General features: G+C 44.0%; 2 protein-coding genes across 7 annotated transcripts in view; both read left to right on the top strand.

Moving 5' to 3' along the window:
* The first annotated feature begins 226 nt into the window (after positions 1–226).
* LOC112214827 (uncharacterized protein KIAA0232) lies at positions 227–14,307 on the top strand. 3 transcript variants are annotated; one of them, XM_024373862.2, is made up of 8 exons: positions 227–380; positions 3,770–4,341; positions 4,601–4,741; positions 6,651–6,720; positions 6,807–6,888; positions 7,068–10,431; positions 10,544–10,652; positions 11,365–14,307. In XM_024373862.2, the coding sequence occupies exons 2-8, from the start codon at positions 4,105–4,107 to the stop codon at positions 11,379–11,381; spliced, it is 4,020 nt and encodes a 1,339-aa protein (XP_024229630.1). In that variant the 5' UTR covers positions 227–380; positions 3,770–4,104; the 3' UTR covers positions 11,382–14,307. The 3 variants fall into 3 exon arrangements, with proteins under 3 accessions (XP_024229630.1, XP_024229631.1, XP_024229632.1); XM_024373863.2 differs by lacking the exon at positions 227–380 and adding an exon at positions 544–822; XM_024373864.2 differs by lacking the exons at positions 227–380; positions 3,770–4,341; positions 4,601–4,741 and adding an exon at positions 5,682–5,799.
* Positions 14,308–14,726: 419 nt separating this feature from the next.
* The window catches only part of LOC112214826 (TBC1 domain family member 14), a 59,147-nt gene continuing 49,313 nt past the window's right edge, over positions 14,727–24,560 (top strand). The window contains exons 1-3 of one of the 4 annotated variants that reach the window (XM_042298468.1): positions 14,727–15,105; positions 15,507–15,662; positions 20,613–21,348. In XM_042298468.1, coding sequence (XP_042154402.1) covers positions 15,614–15,662; positions 20,613–21,348 — 785 coding nt within the window. In that variant the 5' untranslated portion in view covers positions 14,727–15,105; positions 15,507–15,613. Of the gene's footprint in view, positions 15,146–15,173; positions 15,663–20,612; positions 21,349–24,560 lie in introns of those variants that run through there. The other 3 variants (XM_042298467.1, XM_042298465.1, XM_042298466.1) reach the window with 3 other exon arrangements.

Genomic DNA, 24,560 nt, shown 5'->3' with positions numbered 1-24,560 from the left:
TTTATACATTTTGTTCTATGAGATAATATCAGTCAGTTAACATGACCTTTATAAACTATGAAGCCTTTATGTTCTTACATACATTTCTCAGAATTCACAAAAAGTGACTAGCCACACCTTATTTTCGACATTTATCCACCCCCCTTGCAAAAACGAAATACATTTCCCGATAGGCTTTATACAACGATCCATGGTGGAGTAAGTGCCTACAAAAAGACGCCATTATTACTATTGCTCTCTTTTGAAAACAGCGCAGTCGTGAGTCGCGTTTGCCGCTCGGCGTCCATGATATGTGACGCTTCTGCAGAGGATTCCGGAGCTCGGAGCGGCAGCGGGAGAGAATTAAATGCTCCCCGTTCTACACTTCAAGTAACGGGCAGGTAAATAAAACAATATTTTGCAGTGTACTTTTAATAATATTGTTTACCAAAAAAAAAAAAAAAAAAAAAAAGAAGGGTGAAAAAAGCGTAATTGCATCGGTTTTTCAACTTGCATTCCTGTTAGTGAGAATTCGTGGCGCATGTTTTTATTTTTGATTCGAAACGTCTCCGCTCCCGGTGTGGGCAGCCTCTTTCTCTATCGTTTCACAACAACTTTTTTTTTTGTCGGAATGTTATTGTACTTTGAGCTGATTTGATGGGACTTCTCCAGTTTCATTTTTGTTAACCGAAATTGTATGTAATTACCAATGTTTTCGTTTTTTAAAACTTTTTTTTATAGGGGAAAAGACGGCGTTTTTAATCGGGAAAACCGGGTTTTGTAATTCCACCGTATTAGTAGCAGTCAGTCGACGGTCACCTGCCCACACGTCTACTGCTAACGGTACAACTGCGTCAGGCTGATACTAACAATGTCATTCAATAATGTTTCATATTATAGTTATCCCCATGTGTATATATCCTAGGCAGCAGATCAAACATTTAAAAAAAATATATATATATATATGTTTTATTACCGGATGTGGACGACTGAGCTAATAGTAGTTATCTTTCTAGCTAACGTTAGCTTCTGTTAGCTTTCGCTATCCCACTGAAAGGTCGGCACTTGCTGTTAAAACAGGCTATGATTACATTTGCTCGTTCATTTCATTTCGTAAGCTATTAACTTACAAACGCAACGTTAACCGAAACACTAGTTGACTGTTTGCCATGACCCTGGCTAGTCGAGTGCTTGTGTGTGTGTGTGTGCTACTGCTAGCTAGGGTTAGCTATCTAACGTTAGCTAGTGTCGAGTATGAAATGGTTAGCTCGCGAAGAGAAGTCGTGCACCGCTAGTTGTGCTTATTGCCTAGCTCACATTGGTGAACGCTGGTTAGTTAGTTAACGTTATAGATCATGCAGAATAATCCATGACTATCGTAGGTTGGCTAGCCTGCCGGGCAGCTGCCAGTGTCAAGGAAGTCTGCTGTAGCCGCCTCCTGACATTAGTTAGTTAACTAACTAGCTAGATTGTAATCTACAGGGACGTATATTATAGGGTGCAAACCCGATGTTCGACCACATTTCATTTGATCAGGTGTTGGCCATAGCAATATGTTGCAAACGTTAGCGTGATATTTTTTTGTACTGATTTGACCAATTATGTTGCTGTATGAAATATTTGCACGGGAATGCCTACTATAAACCTACTATATACCTATATACCTACTGTAAAGCTCTATCTCTTGCCCTTTTGATGCCTATAACGGGTAACCCATAACATGCCGCCGTTATTGAGTGACAAGAAGGCCAACCTATCATATCGGTTCAGCTTCCATTTGCTCTTCGTCATTCCCCGGGTTAATCCACTATCAGGCCACAAAAACGAGTGTTGAGTGCCGGTGTGTATACTGCCATATGTAACAGATGCATTTGGCAGCGGCTGGGCTTCCTCTTTTGAGCGCCTGACTGCATAACAAGGCTACTGAAATGTTTAGCTCTTAATTTATTTTTATTAAACCTTTTACTTAACTAGGCAAGTAAATTAAGAACAAATGCTTATTTACAGGCCTAGCGAAAGGCCTCCTGCAGAGATGAGGGCTAGGATTAAAAACACAAATAAATTAAATAAAAATATAGGACAAAACGCACATGAGGAGACAACACTACATAAAGAGAAACCTAATACAACATAGCATAGCAGATTATAATTTGATATCGATTAATATGCTTGACTAGTTTGCTTTCCTGCTATACAAATTAAATCTGTTTTCCTGGTATACTGTTGGTATAGGATTTATGATTTCAAAGGGCGTTAGGTCATTCTTTATAACTTGGTGATTTTGTGACCTTACATGCTTAACAGTTGTGGGGGTGATCACTGTCATGTGAGAGACTTTCTATGGGCCAGAAGTCTGGCCGATGTTGAATACAGACGAATTGCCTTGATCATAGGGTTAGTCAGCCTGGCCTGAGTCACTCCACAGTGGGACCTGTTCCACAACATTGCACCTTAACCACCCTGTTTGACATCAATGTTCCTAGCAGACGCCCTTAAATAGGATGACTCGCATAGCGTGCATGTTTTGTATATTACTCAGACACAAATCTTGGAATTTGCTTACACATTGACTAGCCTAAAATCAAGATTCATTAGAACTTTTGACCCTTGGGTCAGGAGTATAGCCTAGGTGTAAATTCCTTGCTTTAAGTTTACTCAGCAGATTATTCAGTAGACCTGACTGCCCTTAAGTGTGATGGTAGGAGGCCATACGGGTGCTTAGAAAGCGCACACCCATTACAGGATCTCCATAATGTAACTCATTTAGGTTCTTGTCATTCCCTGGGTTGCTGTCTGCGTGGGTTAAGAGTGCAGGCTCTCTTAGGAGCCTATTAACAAGCTGGTGTCTGAGACCAGGACTATAAACAGCCATTAAAAACCATCTGTGGGGACAGACCGGCTGTAGATCTACTGGTGTGGGTTGAGGCAGCCCGTAGTAACCAAGAAGTCATTTGCTTTGGTTCATTACAAGGTATTCACTTCAGCACACCCTCATGTCGATTTATAATCCTCATTATTCCTATACGTTTGCACAGCGAGCTAATCTATTCCGTTACATTTGAAATATGAATAACATTTTCTGTTTGGCTTAATATTCTTTTAAATTAATGGGGTCTCAAAGCAACTGAAGTCACCTGGGTCAGATCTTTTGAAGTCAGATTGAACCAGGTCAACAAAATTAGCATAAATGGCTTATCAGCTGTGTTGCAAGGAATTGCTGTGTATTCTTTGTCATTCTTCTAAGCCTAGGGCTTATAGAATGTGCAAAACATTAGGAACCCCTGCTCTTTTCATGACAGAGTGACCAGGTGAAAACTGTTATCCCCGATTGATGCCACTTGTTAAGTCCACCTCAATCAGTGTAGATGAAGAGGAGTAGACGGATTTAAAGGTGGATTTTAAGCCTTGAGACAATTGAGACATTTATTGTGCATATGTGCCATTCAGAGGGTGACTGGGCAAGACAAAATATTTAGGTGGCTTTGAACGGGGTTCTTAACGCTCAACTGTTTCCCGCGTGTATCAAAAATAGTCCACCACCCAAAGGACATCCAGCCAACTTGACACAACTGGGAAGCATGGGCCAGCATCCTGGTGGTACGCTTTTGACACCTCCGTCCCATTCCCCGACGATTTGAGGCTGTTCTGGGGGCAAAAAGGGGTGCGACTCAATATTATGTTCCTAATGTTTTGTACACTCCGTATATCATGGTGTAAAAGAATAGACCTACCTTGTGTAACATTTAAATGCAACAGAGATGTGACTCAAGTCTTCCCCCCTATCTTTCAGGTTGTGCCGGTGAAGTAAGCCGTAGCCCAGCATGAGCCCCTCTGACTGAGACGCAAGCACGTCTAGTGTTTTGCCGAACAGCTGATAGCTTTCATCAGTTAAAGCCATGCCTGACGAGTGAAGTTACCTATTTGCTCACAGAAAGAAAAAAAACAGCACCCAACATGTCTCTCCATGTAGCTTCCTCCCTGTGCATCCTGCTGGAGTAACCCCCCCCCCCTCCACGCCTTCCAGATAGGCTCTACTGCCCTGTCCCCTCTCCACACCACCGCCCCTCCATATCCACCTGTCACAATGCCGCTCCACCTCAGAATGGCCAACACCTGAAGATTCCCATGCGTCCAGTGAGCGACGAGTCGGACGGTCCTGCTCCTCTTGAAAGCTTCTCGTGCCCCTTAATCCCAGTGGGCCCCCTGCCTGCCGCAGAGATGTCCCTGCTTCACTCACTGGGCCCAGTGCAGAGCTGGCTGGGCCAGGAGCTGGAGAAGTGCGGGATCGATGCCATGATCTACACCCGTTACGTCCTCAGCCTGCTCCTGCATGATAATTACGACTACGACCTGCAGGATCAGGTAGGTGTCCAGCAGCGGCAATGTCTTGTTACGAACATGATGGTATCTAGTAACCCCCATTTAGTTAAACATGCACCTAGTCAATGAAGAACAGGCTCTAGTATTGATTTGAGTCAGTTTGTTTTGTGGTTTAAGCGAACCTAATGATTAAACCCACCTATTTTATTTCTTGTACTGTCAATATTTTAAAACATTGCATTTCCCGTTCCTGTTTATACCAGCTGTCTGGTTAAATAACTGATGTGGATGTTGTGTGCAGGAGAACGACATCTTGTTGGGCTGGGAGAAGGGAACTGGGAAGAAATGGGCCAAGTGTAAGAAGAAAGGAGGGACGGATCTGAGTCTGGAAGAGATAAAGAAACAAGCCGCCGTGCAATGCCTGCGTTCAGCATCTGATGAAGTAAGTGCCTGTTCCGCCCGGGTGTAGCAACAAATTGGTTCTCTTCACCCTGTGTTTTTTGTGCGCGCATGTGGTCTTCTCCCAGCATTGCTCATGCACTCTTTGAAGCTTGAGTGTTCGGGAGCAGAACATAGACCGATAGTTGGTACAGCAGTTGAGTGTTTCCTTTTAAATACAGCAGCCTGTAAAGCTACAAAGCTGAACGTGTTGAATCAATGAAGAAAGCAGGAACCATCTATGTGTGTAAATTGTTTAATGATCCGTGTCTGTCAGGAATTTATTACTGTAATTCTGCGCCTTTGCCTGTTGAACTTCAGTCAGGCATATATTAATTGCATAAATCATGGTGAACGGTCATTGCACAAAGCAAATTCCCTGTGAGAGGGGTACACCATTAAATAGCCGCCACTATCATCATGTGATACTTGGCATTGGCCAGGCTCATTTTGTGATCTCACTCAGATTTTTTTCACAGTCCGTCGTGTGATATAATGAGAGTTTACTGGCAAAAGGTTGAATTGATTTCAGTAGAGGAAAGAATTGTGACACGGTGAAAGACTCCATTTGCTCTCACACTTTTAAAACACATTATTGAGATTATATTATGGGGTGACCTTGCAGCGGTGTTCGTACGTCTACGTTCACAGTTTAATACGCCTGCATTATATTCTTTCTGTGCTGTTAAATTACTATTTAAAAAATAAAAAATAAAGCTAAATCTGCATGCATTTGCTGCTGCTTTTCTTTACTGGTCGGTTGGTTTGGCAGTAGTATAGTACCAGAGGTAGCCAGTAGTGGAGAGGGAGCGTGACGGCCTGGGGTAGAGCTGGAGGTTGTGTTGGGGGAAGGGTCTGCAAGGCTGAGTGAGCTGCTCTCTAGGTACTGGACTCTGCAGTCCATTTTTTTTTTTTTTTTTTTTTATATATATTTTTTTAACCAGCGCACACTGCACGGGATTGCAGCATAGAAAGCAGAGTGCGTTGCCTGTCAGCTGACCAGCGTTAGCACAATGATACAAGAAGATACACACGGCCAGGGTAGAAACTTGGGCCGGCATGGTAAGGAATGTTACTTTCTGTTAGAGTGTGAGTGAAAAAGATTTGAACTAGTGCCACCCTGTTTATTGTGCTGGCTATTTCTGTCCTCACTAAATGCTGTTGCTTTTCTGTCGGTGCCTATTGCCTACTGGTCTGTCGACCATGGCTGTCTGTTTAAATAGACCGGCTCGTTGCAGGCCTTGTTTACAGAAAACGGATTACTTCATCTTTGTTGACAGAGTAGGATATCAGTGGGTATAAGGAAGAAGTGGGTGACTGAGAGATCTTATGTTGGCTGATGCCTGATGTTTTGTAAGTGTCTTGATTGAAAGACAGGAGGTGGTTGTTTTGGCTATGCTTAGTCATTTCTCCCTCATAGCTAAATTGAACAGTCATGGTACAGGAGGTCTGGCCTCTGACAGTCAGCTGGTTTGTCTTTTGTCTGGCCCATGTTAATACCCTCTAGTCAGTGTTTATAAAGTTGCCTTCAAAAAAATTGTTCCAATCCTCAAGTGTTATTTACGCAATAAGGCACAATTTAACATGATCAATGTACCAGGTTAAGGGCTATTATCTGCAACGCAGAGTGCCTGGACACAGCCCTTAGCTGTGGTATATTGGCCATATACCACAAACCCCCGAGGTGCCTTATTGCTATTATAAACTGGTTACCAACGTAATTAAAGCAGTAAACCTACATGTTTTGTCATACCTGTGGTATACCATGCCTGTCAGCCAATCAGCATTCATGACTCGAACTATCCATTTTTATAATGTTGGATACATCCAATCACTTCATGACTGGTCAGCAATGGTTTCTTTGCTAGATTAATTCTTAGATTTGACTGTTCTCCTTTCTTTTACCCCCAAAGAACTCTGGAATTGAGAGCCTGGTTGAGGAGCTTTGCTCCAAACTCAAGGACATCCAGAACAAACAGAAAGGTTTGCATCTTGTGTTTATACATTCTCTGCCATTTTTATAACAAACTAGTAAATATGACACACCTTATCATATTATCTCTTCACAGAAGATAAACAGCTCAAGAAATCTGATGGATCTCAGTCTCCTGAAGGAGTTGAGTCCCCTTCCTCAAAGGACCAGGTTGAAATGTAAGTTTGACCCAAAACCGCAATAATACTGTATTCATAATAATGTCCTGATCAGCCGGCACAACTATTCATATTTGATTTTGTTGTATGCCCATTTAAAATGTGGTAATTAATTTGATATGCTTGGTTGTATTTTATGTATTGAACTTAATGGACAACGTTTTCTCTCGTTGTTGCAGGTATTATGAAGCTTTTCCTCCTTTGTCAGAGAAATCTGTTTGTCTCCAAGAGATCATGACGGTGTGGAACAAGGCTAGAGCCATTGCTTACTCCGGTTCCTCATCTTCCGTGGCCCCGCAGACCAGCACCGACACCTCCTCCCCGAAAGATTGCAACAGTGATGGTGAAGCCGCTAAGGAGAAAACACCTGAGGCATGCAGCACTAACCCAACCAGCCAGAGAACCCAGCAGAGACGCAGCAAGAAGGAGAAAGAGAAACGATTCCATGGTGGCGCAACAGCAGAGGACCGAGCCACCGTCCATGGCAAGAAGCAGGTGAGGCACAGGTCAGAGGGCAAGTATCGCCCTCGTTCCTGGTCCTCTGGTTCTAGTGAGGCTGGCTCGAGCTCCAGCGGGAACCAGGGCGACTCCAAGACTTCCAGCAGCAAGGCGGGCAGGATCAGGCACAGGTCCAAGGAGGTGTTCAGCAGGAGTAAGAGGGGGTGCCACAGTGGACAAGTGAAGCTGGCTCTGAAGGCCGTCGACAAAGAGGAGCGGCGGAATGCTGGAGGCAACAGCAGCAGCAGCGCCACTGGAGGCCCTGTGAGGCAAACGCAGCTCTACAAAAAGGGGAGAAGACAGCTGAAGGAAATTGGAGAAGATCCAGGCTGGTGGGAAGAAAAGGAGTCTGGAGCGGAGGCCAGCAACAAAAAGGAGTACATGGAGGAGCCCCTGTGGTACACTGAGCCCATCACGGAGTATTTAGTACCTTTCAGTAGTAGAAGGAGCAAACTGGAAACAAAGTACCGGAGCAAGGTGGACTCTCCAGACGACTCCACTACGTCCACCGACTTCGGAAGGCTGTCTGAGAGAATGCAAGGCATCTGCATTGCCAACACAAGCTTCCAGAGGGCGTATCTGGCAGCAGGCACCTTTGTCGACGGGCACTTTGTTGAGGTGCCGGGCGACGCAGATGAGGATGCTACCGAACTCAATGGGACCTCAAGCTGCCCGCCGCCTGAGGATAGTAGAGGGTTAGATGATGAGTATCTGTCCGAATTCACCCACTTCTATGAAGTCGATATTTATCAATCCATATTGGATCCTAGTGCCTCAGACTTGGTACAAGAGAGTCGGATCTTGAACATGATTCGACAGAAGAGTGAAGAGCAAAGAGACTTTGAGGCAGAATGTTGTTTAGTGTTAGATGGCCTTGAGCTGCAAGGGGAAAGTGCAATAAGGATGGGCTGTCTGGATGCTTTGGGAGATGATGGGTTCTTCGTGCAGGATTTGGAAAACATGGCTCAGTTCTGGGCATGTTATTTATCCTCTAGCTCTGAAGATATAGATGGAGAAAGCTTTGCAGGGGACTCTCCCGTTCAGCTCTCCCCCGCTTTGGACGGCGTTCCATTCACCATCGGCACGCTGCCTGGAAACCTGGAGGAGCCTCATCTCCCAGAAGCCACCAGTGAAGCTCCTGGTCTGAACTCTTCCTGTTTGTCTCTCTTTGAGCTGCAGTACGATAGCCCAACTCTTCCTTTTCTCCCCGTTGGTCACGAAAACAACACAGATTCAAGTAGCTGTCGAGATCCACATTGTAACAAGCAGTCTCGTTTGTTAATATGGACCAAAAATAGTGCCTTTGATGAAACTGAACACTGTTCGAACCTTTCAACGCGAACCTGCAGTCCGTGGTCTTATTCGGAAGAGACGCGTTCAGACAATGAGCACATAAACGTTCAAACAGAGGAGTCCGCTCTAATTGGCAAAGAAGAGATTAATTGTATAATCCCTCCCATCTCTGGTGCATACCTAGAGGAAAAAATCCTGGACTTTTTACAAGAAAACAATGGTCACCAGTGCGAGAAAGCCAATGTAGGCCCTGTGTCCAATCCGACCATCGCAAAGAAATCTAAATTGGAGTCCATTTGTGGAATAGCGTTAGAACGGGACGAGAGCAAGCAGTACGACGCTGGCATGTTTTCAGATGACTCAAACCAACCGAGTGACAACTACAGCTCAGGGATAATAAAGGACATTTGGACGGCTGTCGGAGATGGGGATCTCCTACTATCACTAGGAGAAGAGAATCCAGGCGAGGGCTTGTTTTCCCAGGAGTCGAGCAGCTACCGCTGCGTCTGTCTCGACTTGCAGACAAAGGAAGAGGATCCCGTCCAAGGGCCTCCGAAGAAGGCAGTGCAGCGCTCCGAGTACCACCTGTGGGAAGAAGGCAAGAATGAAGAGCAGGCCCTCCTGGATAAAAACCGGCTCTCGAAGATGAATGCTTCCGGGGATTACATGACGCCGTCCAATCCCTGGGACGTGAACCCCGAGAAGGACAACACGTCGTTCATCCTGGGAGGAGTGTATGGAGAGCTGAAGACGTTCAGCAGTGACCAGGACTGGGCCGTGGTGCCACCAGGCGACGTGAAAGGCAGCCTTCTACAGTGTGCCACTGCTGCTGCCTCGTCCTCTGGCTCAGACGTGGTAACCATTGCTGGTACAGACCGTGTGTTCATGAACACAGGCAGCTGCTTTGCCTCCGGCCACAAGCCCCTCTGGAGGCCCCTGGTCTCCTTCGGGCAGAGTGACCAGGCTACTAAAGGAGGTGAGGATGGATCGAATAAGGGATTTTCTTTTATCTTCCATGAAGATTTACTCGGATCCTGTGCAGGCTTCCGTGGTGAGGAGCCGGGGATCGACTACCCGTTTGCGTCCTTTGATCTGAACAGTCCGTTCTCTCAAGTCCTCCAGGTCGAGTGCTCCTTTAATCCTGAGGACATGGCTTCGTTCAGCCCGGGGTTCAAGCCCAAATCTATATTGTGCTCGGACTCGGAGAATGAAGCTTTCCACCCACGGCTATACGGCATCAACCGGACCACCCAGTACAGGGCCATCCGCATCTCCCCCAGGACTCACTTCCGACCAATATCAGCCTCGGAGCTGTCGCCCGGCGGAGGGAGTGAGTCGGAGGTTGAGTCCGAGAAAGAAGAGATGAGTGTTCCCGTCTTGGCCCCGCCGGATGTCTCCGACGACCCTCAGGCCGACCTCAAACCACTTGAGGAGGATGCAGAAAACGAGGGCCCGTGCTACGGGAAGTCAGAACTGCAATCTGGGAAATTCCTGCCCAGATTGAAGAAGTCGGGCATGGAGAAGAGTGCCCAGACCTCACTGGATTCTCAGGAGGGCTCTAGCACCCTCCTGCCAATCGCTGAGCAGGAGACTTGCATGGACTGCGAAACAGCGAGCGGACAGATGGATGTCCCAGTCGACAAGATTCAGGAGGAAGAACCTTGCAGAGAAAAGGAAGCCTGTAAATGTGCTGCAGCTGGTCAGAGTCCCACATATGGGAAAACCTATGACTTCGTTGAAGATTTGCATGAGGTAAGAATCTTATAGGAATGTCAAGCTGTGTTTGATCAGAAGTTACTCTACATTTTGACTATGAAACAGTTTTCTCTCCATTAGACTAATACATTTCATTTTTTTTTTATAGTTCCCTCTATTAAATATTAGTGGACAGGGGCTAACTGGCATCCAGCAAGATGAGTGCTGGTGGCAGAACACAATCTGTTCCCCACTTTTCCCTGGACCTCAGTGTACAGGTAAGATCAAACTTATATTAAATCTTTGGCCTACGGCTAAAATTACTTCTGAGGTATTGGTTTTATATATACGGCTGGAAACTTTTTGTTTGTTTGATCGTCCCTGACAAACAGATGGGTGTTGAATTGGTCATATCGTTTATATACAACCTAGGCTACTTTAGTTTTAAACTGAATTACAAATATTTAATCGTCTTAGTCACAACTCTACAGCATTCAGTCAGCATAGTCATTCCAATAAGTGTCAGCTGTTCAGATGGCTTTAGAACAGGGTACCCCTCCGGTGCAAGTAAAAGATGTTGCCCCAGCGCTACACAACTGAATCAAACCAACTCATTGAGATTTGTATATTTGATTCGGCTGTGTTGGGCTAGGGTAAAAACCAGAAGGTTCACCCAGGGGTCCCCAGGACCGAGGTAGGCTAACAATGCTTTAGAATAAATACTAACACCATAGAGCGTGGGGGTGGGGGGGGCTGTGTCTCTCTCCCTCTCATACATACTCTGACCCAGCCTGTGGGGGTATTCCCTTTCCTTTGGAAAATGCTGCTCTGTATACTGCCCTACGTGCCAGTGACACGGTCTTGAAACAGGTTCCAGTTAACACACATTTAATCAAATGCAAACCGTTTCAGTTTTGTTTTGAACTCAGGATAAATGAAAACATGCCTTTTTACCAACTCATGTTTCAGCCACTGTCCTTATTCTCGCAGGGAGCAGCAACATCTGAGCAGTCCAGCTCTGTGGCGAGGAAGCCCATCGTCAGGAAGATTTGGCCTCTTCTCCTTTGACTGCACCTCTACTTGCAAAGATATGGGGGGGGTCTTGCGACTTAGAAACAATAGGCTTCTGGACAGAGGAACCCCTCTACATCCCACCCTTAACCCTGCTGATTTTCATTTTTACTAGAGTCTTGTGTAATCAACAACAACAAAAAAAGGCCGCAAGTAGGAAACACTCGAATATGTTCTACATGTCTTCATGTGATGCCATATCTGAAGACGTATGCATTTTAGATTTGGGTTTTAGTTGATTCTTCCAGACACAATTCCGTCTTAATTAAAGAGTCAGTTAGATATTAGGGACAGTCTTGTTTTTTCCCTCCATTGGTTTTTCACAATTCTTAAAAAATGTTTTTCTAGCTTTTGACCTAGGATACTGGTAGTTATGGTTGAGCATGTTCCTGTCCTAATAGTCTCACTCCTTATTTTCTAGTGTAACTGCTGCAGTTTCCTTCATCTGACTGGGATGCCTCTCTTCATAACGTATGAAAGCAATGCGTTTGTCTCTTGTTTCTCTTCATCCCTATCATTTAGAAAGAAGGTAGAGATTTTTGAGTAGCGTGTGTGCCTTTTCTGACTGAAGGAAAGAATGTGTGCATCTTACCTCTCAAATCTGTATCAAAAACGCCCCACACACACAAGTGTGCAAAGTTGCTCTAAATGAGTATGATTTTGGGTGATTGTCTGATTTTCAGAACCTTAGTAGTAGACACAGTAGAAATGGTTTTTGTAAGGTAAAAAAGTAAAATCAAATACAAAATACAAAACTGCTGTTCAATGCAAAAAGCAAAACAAAAAAAACATGGTTCAGCTCAATTTGGGGTGTAATGGCCCTTTACAAAAATATTTAATTGTAGCCGTTTCTACAGAGGCACTGATTTGCAGCAATTGAAAGGTTTTTTTGTGAACTCCATAGTCCAAACAATTGGCGCTATGAATATGTTGACAGTTCTGTAGCAGTTTCGATATTGTGGCTGTGTAATGTAGATCCTGTAGTTTGTTTTGTCGTTGCAGAGTGGAGAAATCGGTTGATCTTTTGGAGAAAATAATAGTGATTTGATGGTCCTCGCTTTGACTTGGTTTTCATTTTTAAAGAAGAGTTAAGTTTTTAAGAACTTTTAACTAGTAAGGTAACTGGCCTGTAATAACAATGGGAATAAATAGTTATTTGATATAAATCTTATCAGATTGAGTCTATTACAGATAATAGTGTCAGTGTGTTCATCCTATTGTAAGGTCTACAGTAGAAGCAGGATTTTAAAGGCTATGTATCTCTATCCAGACACTACTTAACTTAAAAGAGCGTAATATTAAACATTCAAGGAAAAGGTGATCAACCCAAAATAATAATTCAATTGCATAAACTAAGTTTAATCAGAGGCCCGACGACGTTTGAGTGATTGTTTCTGTCGCCTGTGCATTGACTAAATCCTGAGTTAACGCACACTTTTAGACGAAATGCATTTTGTTTTCCATGTGCGTTGTTTATCTTATCACTGCAGTGGTTTATTTTGGTTATTTTGGTTATTTTGGTTCCCTCCTTCCACTTAAAAATATTTTGTTTTCGTCCTCAGAAAACCGAGGAATTGAAGCACAGTTACCATCCCTCCCATGTTCTCTTGTGACGCATCTGTTATGCAGTCCAAAATATGTCCGCCAACAATGTGTGCACACTGGTTCTAATGCACTGTCACAGGGTCTCCATTGTGAGCACAGTCATTGATCCTAAGTTTTTGTAATGTTTTTTTTATTGTTATTATTCATCGACCCCTTAATGGACGGCCGTATCTTGAGTTGGTTTGGACAATGGCACAGTCGATAACAATCAATTTCAATATGCCAGGGCCTCAGTCTGCCCCATAATTGTGGTGTTTGTTCTTCACTTGTGTTAAACCGATTGAAACTTGAATGAAAGACTGCTCTGAAAAAATGTCAGGCTACTTTCAATTGTAATTTATTTAGACAGTTGTCAGTCACTCAGGAATACTTAAATACTAAATGTTTTTGTCAAAGTAGGTGGAAAAAACTTAATTCTGTGGCAGTGCATCAGTACATTCATTCAAGCATTAATTTATTACTGAAACTTTATTTGAGGAAAAAATAAACAAGGCTTTTATTAATCCCAAGCTTCCTACAGAGTTAATTGTACAGCACCATAGTTTTAGAGCTAAGCCCGACCGAGCCGTTTTGAGATTGCCTAAGCAATGTGAGGGGGACCTTTCATGGTCCTCGGTCATATGCAATCTTGGCGCATGCAAACTTTTAAACATTCAAGTGTACGTGGAGGAAAGTCACTCCGTTTATTTTGCATGACTTATTTTTCAGTACAGGAGAGCTGAGACAAAGATTGAACTGTTATGGAGTGTCTTTACAAATAAGAGCAGCATGTCAACACCACACTCCATCTAAGTTAAATTAAACCGGTTTTGTATATGACAATAAGTACAGGCCAGGATAAAGCAGTGACTTATTTTTTAAATTTTATTTTTACTTTGTGTAGATGTATGCGAGACCGAGTCACAGCACCTACATGGGAGTTTGAAGGAAATGCATTCATTTGTTTTTCTGTTTATATATTGAGGGGAAGTTTTGAGAATGCATCGATGGCGAATATGCATTTTGAAACTACATTGACGAAGTTTAACATTGAGTTTTGCTTGGTCTGAAGGACATAGCGTCTCCGGCACTGAGAACCAGAGTTTTCCTAGTCTCTTCATTCCTACTAGATGACACCCTCCCATCCCTTTGTCCCTCATCCTCAATTCCCATCTGTCTCAAGTGGTTGTATTGTTATAATTTCATGTACACCCTGAGTAAATTATTTTGTTTCATTGTGGAGTTTCTTAACATCTAATAAAGGAATAAACCAAATCACCCCAGGTTCTGTTCTGGTTTCTTATGTATTTGCACCATGTTCAATGTGTCAGAGGGCTCTGCCAGGAGTTCAGTGTTTTCAATGGGCATAATACTAATGTAAGTTGTTGTGAATAACTATCTAGGCCATCAAACAACTCTGGACCTCAAAGGCAGTTCCCCTCTAATCAGAGACTGATTTAGACTGTGCAATTATCAGCTAGAACAGAAAAAAGCAGGCTCTGTACCTTGTAAACCCTGTTCTAGGGGATTTGATATTGGTGTAAAGACAGACACTTTCTCAAGGAGGCAGTATTCTGCAGAAATTAAAGTCCTTCCTGGTTCCACATTTACAATAGAGGGCTAACAGATACAATAGTCCCAATGTTACAGCCTTGCTTACAGTATAGGCAAATATATTTAGAAAGTGTATATGTTCTTGAATTTCTAAACTGAAGTAGACGCATGATTTGGTCATGAAGTGATGCTGACTCTTAAGTTCTGGATATTTGTAAAAGATTAAGTGAATGGAAAACCTATTATGGTATTTTCGATTACAGAATAGCGACCTGTAATCAAACAATACTCATGCAGAGACATCTTAACAAACCTGTTTCAATGTCACCTGGCTTCCTAGTTTAATTTAAACAAAGAATCATGCAATAAGGTTCCTCGGACTAGGCTACATTGAAACTCTTGTATTGTTTCATGGATCGATGGGGATATTGGATGGAGACGATTATTTACGCCTTGACGACTGACAGGTGAATCCATCGATGCTGTAGTCTTTCTTGGCTCGATTACATTGCACTCTAGTCGGTAAGTTTATTTTAAAATGGCGGCTGAAGCACCAAGACAGGTATGTTATTACAAAGACTGGATAAACTTGCCTAGTGTATTTATTAAATTTTTTACTCATACAAATTGTGTAGTTCTTTAGTGCTCTGTTGTAACAATTGAGCAAAACTATCAACTGTTCCATTTCGCTTGAATATAGGAAAAGGGAAGCATATAAAACCGACGTATCAAATACACTTTGACAAGTGCGCTAGCGAGTCGTTAGCCAAGTTGACATTTGTGACACTTTTAAGCCACAAAAATGCCACACTCGTACCGCTCGTATCTTGACCTGTTACTGTCGAATGAGATGTTTTGTGTGTGTGCCATTGAGTCCTCTAAAAGTGCACTTAACGGAGACTATTTCCTCTGTGAACGCCAAGCTACGCTGAGAGCGGAGGTGAGGGTGGGTTGCAGCAGCGCATCATCATGGACCACCCGAGGAGCCAACAGCAACCAGCCGCGTCGACAGCCCATCTGTAGCATCAACATGGCACATTCCACCGAGGGGACCAAAGACCGGAGAGGAAGCGAAAGTGGTACGTAGTCTGTTGTTGGCATTTTATTTCGGCTAGAAGTGGAGCTTGAGCAACAGGTGGCTGATGTAGCGGGTTATGCAAATGAGTAGCATATTTAATAAATAGGCATTATTATTGCCTATGACACACAATTGCTGAACTAGGCAATGACAGTGCAGTTGCAAATGATCTGAAATTCATAATGATTGCCACTCCTTGGCGCTAGCGATGCATGCATTCAAATGAATAAAATGTTTTGGACCAGCCTAATTTTGCATAGCCTGCTGCCTACAGTCACTGTGTTACTGAACAGGATTGTCTAGTCTCTACTCATTACATCTCCATTGATAATGAGATGAAAGAACAATGCAATTTTGCACTAGGTGTGTTCAGGGTGTGTTGAGGAGTCACACTTGTCAAAATGAACAGGCCTAGACTCATTCAGTTTCACTGAGATATGTTAGTCTTCAGATTGTCACCTTCAGTGCAGTCACACTGTCAGAGTTGTGTGTACCAGAGAGCCCCTTTTTCATGGGTATGTATTATAATTACAGTATTTTGTTCTCTAGTAGATTTGCATAATTTTGCATGGTGATGAGGAAGTGTAGCATCTAGCCTGTATTCTATCGCAAGCATTGTTATTTGTGTAGCCTGGTCATTGATAGTGTTCACATATATGCCATTTAGCAGAAGCTTTTTTATCTAAAGTGACTTAGTCATGTGTGCATCCATTTTACATATGGGTGGTCCCGGGAATCGAACCCACTACCCTGGCATTACAAGTGCCATGCTCTACCAACTGCGCAACAAAGCATGCAATGTCAATGTCTTACTGTGAAGCTATAATCAACACAGGAAACACACTCACACTACTTTCAGGAACTGTCGTAATCATTCACATGCAGGCCACCAGTAGTAGAAATGACCAAAGACATCTTTTATTTTTTGTTACTTTTACCCCATTTTCTCCCCAACTTCGTGGTATCCAATTGGTAGTTACAGTCTTGTCTCATTGCTGCAACTACCGTACGGACTCGGGAGAGGCGAAGGTCGAGAGCCACGCATCCTCCGAAACAACCCAAGCAAGCCGCACTGCTTCTTGACACAATGCCCACTTAACCCGGAAGCCAGCCGCACTGCTTCTTGACACAATGCCCACTTAACCCGGAAGCCAGCTGCACTGCTTCTTGACACAATGCCCACTTAACCCTGAAGCCAGCCACACTGCTTCTTGACACAATGCCCACTTAACCCGGAAGCCAGCCGCACTGCTTCTTGACACAATGCCCACTTAACCCGGAAGCCAGCCGCACTGCTTCTTGACACGATGCCCACTTAACCCGAAGCCAGCCGCACTGCTTCTTGACACGATGCCCACTTAACCCGGAAGCCAGCCGCACTGCTTCTTGACACGATGCCCACTTAACCCGGAAGCCAGCCGCACTGCTTCTTGACACAATGCCCACTTAACCCGGAAGCCAGCCGCACTGCTTCTTGACACAATGCCCACTTAACCCAGAAGCCAGCCGCACTGCTTCTTGACACAATGCCCACTTAACCCGGAAGCCAGCCGCACTGCTTCTTGACACAATGCCCACTTAACCCGGAAGCCAGCCGCACTGCTTCTTGACACAATGCCCACTTAACCCGGAAGCCAGCCGCACTGCTTCTTGACACAATGCCCACTTAACCCGGAAGCCAGCCGCACTGCTTCTTGACACAATGCCCACTTAACCCGGAAGCCAGCCGCACTGCTTCTTGACACAATGCCCACTTAACCCGGAAGCCAGCCGCACTGCTTCTTGACACAATGCCCACTTAACCCGGAAGCCAGCCGCACTGCTTCTTGACACAATGCCCACTTAACCCGGAAGCCAGCCGCACTGCTTCTTGACACAATGCCCACTTAACCCGGAAGCCAGCCGCACTGCTTCTTGACACAATGCCCACTTAACCCGGAAGCCAGCCGCACTGCTTCTTGACACAATGCCCACTTAACCCGGAAGCCAGCCGCACTGCTTCTTGACACAATGCCCACTTAACCCGGAAGCCAGCCGCACTGCTTCTTGACACAATGCCCACTTAACCCGGAAGCCAGCCGCACTGCTTCTTGACACAATGCCCACTTAACCCGGAAGCCAGCCGCACTGCTTCTTGACACAATGCCCACTTAACCCGGAAGCCAGCCGTACCAGTGTGTTGGAGGAAACACCGTACGCCTGACGACCATGTCAGCGTGCACTGCGCCACAGGAGTCGCTAGTGCGCGATGGGACGAGGACTTCTGGCCGGCCAAACCCTCCCCTAACCCGGACGCTGGGCCAATTGTGTGCCGCCCCATGGGCCTCTGTCGGCTGCGACAAAGCCTGGACTTGAACCAAGAATCTCTAGTGGCCCAGCCTTAGACCACTGCGCCACTCTGGAGGCCTCACCAAACACATCTTTAAAAAAATATATATAAAAATAATATTACCGTGATGAAATGACGAAGAAGTGCAATGTCATTTCAGTTTCTTACCAGAGAATAAGAATGATATGGTGTAATTTGCATACATCTGAAAATGAATTACCGCTCGGTGAACGTCCGGCTGGCTAAACAAACCATTATCGTGATTAATGATGATCAATGTTGTCATGGCAAAGGGATGTTGATTTTATTAAAAAATATATATATAATTATTTTTTTTTCTTCTTTCCGGTGGCTGAGAGGTTTAGATATAAAAAATAAGCACATGCTTCAGTAGCACAGCAACAACCTGTGTGTGTGACTCCCATGACAACCTCTTGATCAGGTTACAGCTGCATGGGGACTGTTACTGGGGCTTTAGGTGGGTTTAGTCAGTGGGATATCACTGTTAAATTAGGTTTTATACATTTACTGAACTAAAATAAACGCATGCAATAATTTCTACAATTTCACTGAGTTTACAGTTCATATAAGGAAATCAGTCAATTTAAATAATTTCATTATATCCTAATCTATGGATTACACATGACTGGGAAAACAGATATGCATCTGTTTGTAACAGATACCTTAAGAAAAGTAGGGGAGTGGATCAGAAAACCAGTCAGTATCTGGTGTGACCACCATTTGCCTCAAGCAGTGCGACAGATCTCCTTCACATAGAGTTGATCAGGCTGTCGATTGTGGCCTGTGGAATGTTGTCCCACTCCTCTTCAACGGCTGTGCGAAGTTACTGGATATTGGCGGGAACTGGAACATGCTGTCATGCACGCTGATTCAGAGCATCCCAAACATGAGTGACATGTCTGGTGAGTATGCAGACCATGGAAGAACTGGGACAGTTTCAGCTTCCAGGAATTGTGTACAGATCATTGCGACAATTCTCTGGCACCAACCCTGGTGGACATTCCGTCAGCATGCCAATTTCATGCTCCCTCAAAACTTGAGACATCTGTGGCATTGTGTTGTGTGAGAGAACTGCAAATTTTAGAGTGTCTTTTTATTGTCCCCAGCACAAGGTGCACCTGTGTAATGATCATGCGGTTTAATCAGCTTCTTGATATTATACACTAGGTGTATAATCAGGTGGATGGATATTCTTGGCAAAGGAGAAATGCTCACTAACAGGGATGTAAACACGTGTGTTCAAAATTTGAGAGAAATAAGCTTTTTGTGCGTATGGAACATTTCTGGGATCTTTTACTTAAGCTCATGATTCATGGGACCAACACTTTACATGTTGACATGTTGAATATTTTTTTCCCAGTATTCTCCCATGTTTTTCCTCTTCTCTGGTAGCACTTGGTGACTATTGCTTTGTGCCAGGGGCAGTGTATCTATCTACACATGCTCTCTCCACACACACACAGCAGCATAGTATCTCTTCCAGTTCTGCCCAGAGACCTTGAGCTCTCCTCTGAACTGAGGTATTTTATCACAGACAGTTTCCATCAGGTCCGTTTCCAAGCAGCATGTGGTGCAGCCGGTCGGGAAGCTCCACACACTGACTCGGCAGCACGGGAACTTTGCATGTCTTTTTCAAATCAAATCATTTTATTTGTCACATGTGCCGAATACAACCGGTCTACGTAGACCTTAGAGTGAAATGCTTACTTACATGCCCTTTCCAATGTAATTGTAGTTTGACTGACTGTGGTCAGTCAAAGGGTTTCTAGAAGCGTGTGTCAATGCAATATAAGCAAAGCACTGTCAGAACAAATTCACTCACTTTTTTGGGGCAAATGCAATTTTTGATTATTTCTAAGACTCCCATTAAATGTGATGATGCAATGGTTTTCTGACAGTCTCCCTCCCCAGGGGTCTTCATTTCACCCTTTATTTCCCTCTCCTGGACCTCAACAGTAAGCTCCCTTAGACCGTTGACTCCCATACGGCCTTAGCCTAATTGCAGGGACCCAGGCAGGCACACGGTACAGGAGGCTCGTTCACATTTTAGGCTACGTTTGTGGATCCAGTTTCAGCCTGGTTACTGGCCGGATCCTCTCCCTGTGTGTTTCTGCTCCATTGTTCCTGTTCTCTCATGTCCTGATGAGGTGGTGAGGAAGGAGGGGCATGGGAGGTGTCTTTCATGGCTAATAAACTGTTCTGGGTCAGTGATTGGTCTGTGGACAACCTAATCCCTGTTTTAGACTTGAGCTTGACTTTTTAGCTCTACTGACCTGTCAAACCAAAGCCAGTTCCACTGCATTTCTTCATTGTTCCCCTGTAATCAGGGACTGATTTAGACCTGGGGCACCAGGTGTGTGCAGTTAACAATCATGTAGAACAGAGAACCAGCATGCTCTGGACTTCGTAGGGTCAGAGTTGACTATCCATGGCAAATGTTATTCGACAATGTTGTACTGAAAGAGCATATGTGAATATTAATGGTATTTTTGAAATGTAAAATTATTTATTACAGGCCGTCAACCATCACTGTACCATATCACATAATATTATTATCACTACTAGTAGTGACTCTCGTCTATAATTCCTTGTTGGTTTCAGGTGCGGCTGGAGGTACCTTAATGGAGAACGGCACGGTCAGCTCCGACAACCATAACCACCACCATGAACACAGCAAGCCCCCCCTCATCCAGCACTCCCTGCACTATGGCAACCCCCAGCAGGGATCCGATGAGCAGGACCTGGACCAACACAGCCTAGCCTCCCAGGACTCTGGCATCCCTACCCTGGAGATCAACCACCCCGAGCACATCCACTCCCAACCAGGAGACTGTGGCCTTACCCTGGGTTCCAACCACAACGACCAGGGCCCTGCTACCCTCTCTCTAGACCAGTCTGGAGACAGCGCTGGTCTCCGCAAGTCCTCCACCTTCCCCCGCAGTGGCTATGACTCGGTGCGCCTCTTCAGCCCCGCCCCAAGGTCCAGAGCTGGCGGCGTGGGAGTTGTCACCACGGGGATGGGCGGCATAGGAGGGGGAAACCTTAACCGCAGTGACGACATTTCGGTGTGCAGTGTGTCGAGCTTGAGCACGGAGCTCTCGGCCACACTGTCGGCGTCCAACGAGGACATCCCGGACTTCATGGTCACCTCCGACTCCAGCGCCATCGTCACCCTGGAGACGGACGAGGGCGACGCCGCCCAATTCTCGGACGTCACTCTGTCGTCGTCGCCGGGCGGTGACATCGGAGGGGATCTGTGGAGCCCACGACAGAGACCGCTGGGGTCAGAGGAGGGCAGGCCCAAGAGGCTGGGGCCACTGGCTAGCTTCTTCAACAGGTACAATGGAAGTTATCACTCTGTGTGATCTTTGACAGTCTATTTAGGTCTGTGTCCATAACTAAATTTTTAAGCTCAGGTCTCCCATTGACATAAGGCTCGATTTAGGAGCGATTTTAGTTGCAAGTGTACATAAGATTCAGTGCACACTATACCACACTATGACAAAAGACATTGCTCAAGATTACTGTGAAAAACTCACAAAACGTGTACACCTCTCCACACTCCGAGTCCAGTACAGTCAACTTGTCCTGTGTAACGTGTATATGACCTATGTAACATTTGATGGTTGAATGCATTCATGCCTCCAATGTGAAACTGAGCTGGTTCAGCTTTACTATGAATAACTTATTCTCCCCGTTCGCCCTGTGAAATTGTGCTTGACAGGTGATGGCGTTGGAGTCATGGGGAACCTGTTTACCTAAACACACCCCGTAATTGTTCAGTCACGTTTTAAAAAGAAATGATCGTAGCTAGGCACTCCAAGCATGGAAGCGAACACACACACACACACACACACACACACACACACACACACACACAATATCTACATAGTCCTCTGTTGATGTTTGAATGGCCTTTTGGTATATCTGTACAAACCGTTCATTGTACCAGGTGTGTTGGTAGGGTTGGATTAAAAGCCTGCCCACTGTGAGGACCCTTGTCACTATGGTTACCAGGTAAACTACCTGTAAGTCGCTCTGGATAAGAGCTTCTGATAAAATGTTTCTTGAAAGTTGCCAACATGTACATTTTTTTACATTTTTAAGTCATTTAGCAGAAGACATCTAGTGGCCTTTTGGGGTACTTCAGATTATCACAGTTGTCTAATGAACTCTGTTCCTCTGTGTGGCCATATCGCATGTCAAATTAATAAAACAAATCAAATACGATAAAATAAATAAATAGAATGGCACAGCTGTAAAACATTATCCTAAATATAAACGTCAACGTTTATATATAATAAATCAATATGTCTTTGGCAATGTTTTGGGGTCAGACTGGTAGCAGTTGTGAAAAAAAGTCCATAGTTGGATGAGTTGCAGATGTCATTGAAAAATAATGTCATTGTTGATTAGATGTTTTTTTTTTTTTCATTAATTTCATTATTTTCTCATGAACCATATGTTCTATCTACTACAAACTCATGGACAATATGAACACCGATATAAAAAATGAATTTGTTATATATATGTTCTTCCAAGTATATATTACCAAAGCTACCATAGATTGCCATAGATTACTGAAGATTTTGGTAACTTTGGTAAATTACCAGTAGCTTTGCAAACCTACTTGTTACAGTGTGGGAATTTCTCTGATAAATAAAATACTCATTTAGATCACACAGTATATGATTTCATTAATCAATTTGGTTAAACTACACAGGTCCCACATTTAGCTCCCTCCACTAGACCCCAGTCACCTCACTGCTTCCTTTCCAAATCACAGTCATCAAACACTCAGCAGGTGCTTTAGGCTCAGATGAATGAAGTGTGTGGGTTTTTGGCTTCATCTATTTCGGGAGCTCAGAGGGGAAAAGGTAGTTTCCTCTACTCACTCTCTCCCATTCATCACATCTCACACTTCATCCTGTGATTCTCTCAATAGAAGGTGAGTGAGAGAGAGAGAAATACACTATGGAAAAATAAGGAACAGCATGTCAGAAATCAGCTCAATGTAAAATGAAGAATCCATATAATTAACCGACTCTGGGTAAATTGGAGAACTATAAACAAACAACAGAATTATCTATCCAAAATGTAGATGTATGGATAAACCACTTCTCCAATCTTTTTGGCTCTATAACAAACAGCAAAAATATATACAGGGTCAAATACTAATCTTAGAATCAACTATTAAAGACTACCAGAACTCACTGGATTCTGCATGCATAATTTTGCAAAAAAATATCCTTCATGTAAAATGCCAAATAATGCATACAGAACAGAATTAGGCTGACATCGGCTAATTATGAAAATCCAGAAAAGAGACTAAATTCTTCCACCTAAAAGGAAGCGATTCCCAAACCTTCCATAAAGCAATCACCTACAGCAAGATGAACCTGGAGAAGAGCCCCCTAATCAAGCTGGTCCTGGGGCTCTGTTCACTAGCAGAGCCCCAGGACAGCAAGATAATTAGACCCAACCAAATCACGAGAAAACAAAAAGATAATTACTTGACACATTGGAAAGAATCAACAAAAAAACAGAGCAAACAGAATGCTATTTGGCCCTAAACAGAGACTACAGTGACAGAATACCTCACCACTGTGTCTGACTCAAAATTAAGGAAAGCTTTGACTGTTTATTGAGAGAGGCCGCCGTAGGCAGACCTGGCTCTCGAGAAGACAGGCTGAACACACTGCCCCTAAAATGAGGTGGAAACTGAGCTGCACTTCCTAACCTCCTGGGAAATGTATGACCATATTAGAGACACATATTTCCCTCAGATTACACACAGACAACAAATCCAATTTTGATCAACTTGTATCTATTGGGTGAAATACCATTGTGTGCCATCACAGCAGCAAGATGTATAACCTGTTGCCACAAGGGCAACCAGTGACGAACAAACACCATTGTAAATATGAAATCAAATTGTATTTTTTTATTTATACGTGCCAACAATGCAGTTTTAAGAAAAATAAGTGTTAAGTAAATAAAAATAACAAATTATTAAAGAGCAGCAGTAAAATAACAGTTGTGAGGCTATATACAGGGGGTACCGGTACAGAGTTAATGTGCGGGGACACCGGTTTGTCGAGGTAATATGTAGGTAGATTTAAAGTGAATATGTGTAGATGGTAACGAGAGTAGCAGCAGTGTAAAAGAGGGTGGGAGAATGCAAGTGATCTGGGTTGCCATTTGAATAGCTGTTCAGGAGTCTTATAGCTTGGGGGGGTAGAAGCTGCCTTTTGGACCTAGACGATATTATTTTATTTCCCCTTTTTTTACTTAAACTATTTGCACGTCATTACAACACTGTGTATATAGCCATAATTCCTTAAACTTTTGAGTAATTTTTATTATCTACTTCACTTGCTTTGGCAATGTAAACACATGTTTCCCCAGCCAATTGAGAGACACACACACACAGCTGTATCCCAGCCTATCCCATTCTAATCCATTCAGCAAATTTAACTAAGATCTCCCCATGTGCCAACAATTCACTGCCTGCCAAGTGTGAACAGATGAATTTACATTCAGTTTGTT

The sequence above is a fragment of the Oncorhynchus tshawytscha genome, linkage group LG15 (assembly GCF_018296145.1).
Source record: "Oncorhynchus tshawytscha isolate Ot180627B linkage group LG15, Otsh_v2.0, whole genome shotgun sequence".
NCBI lineage: Eukaryota > Metazoa > Chordata > Actinopteri > Salmoniformes > Salmonidae > Oncorhynchus > Oncorhynchus tshawytscha.
This window is presented reverse-complemented; position numbering and strand designations above follow the sequence as displayed.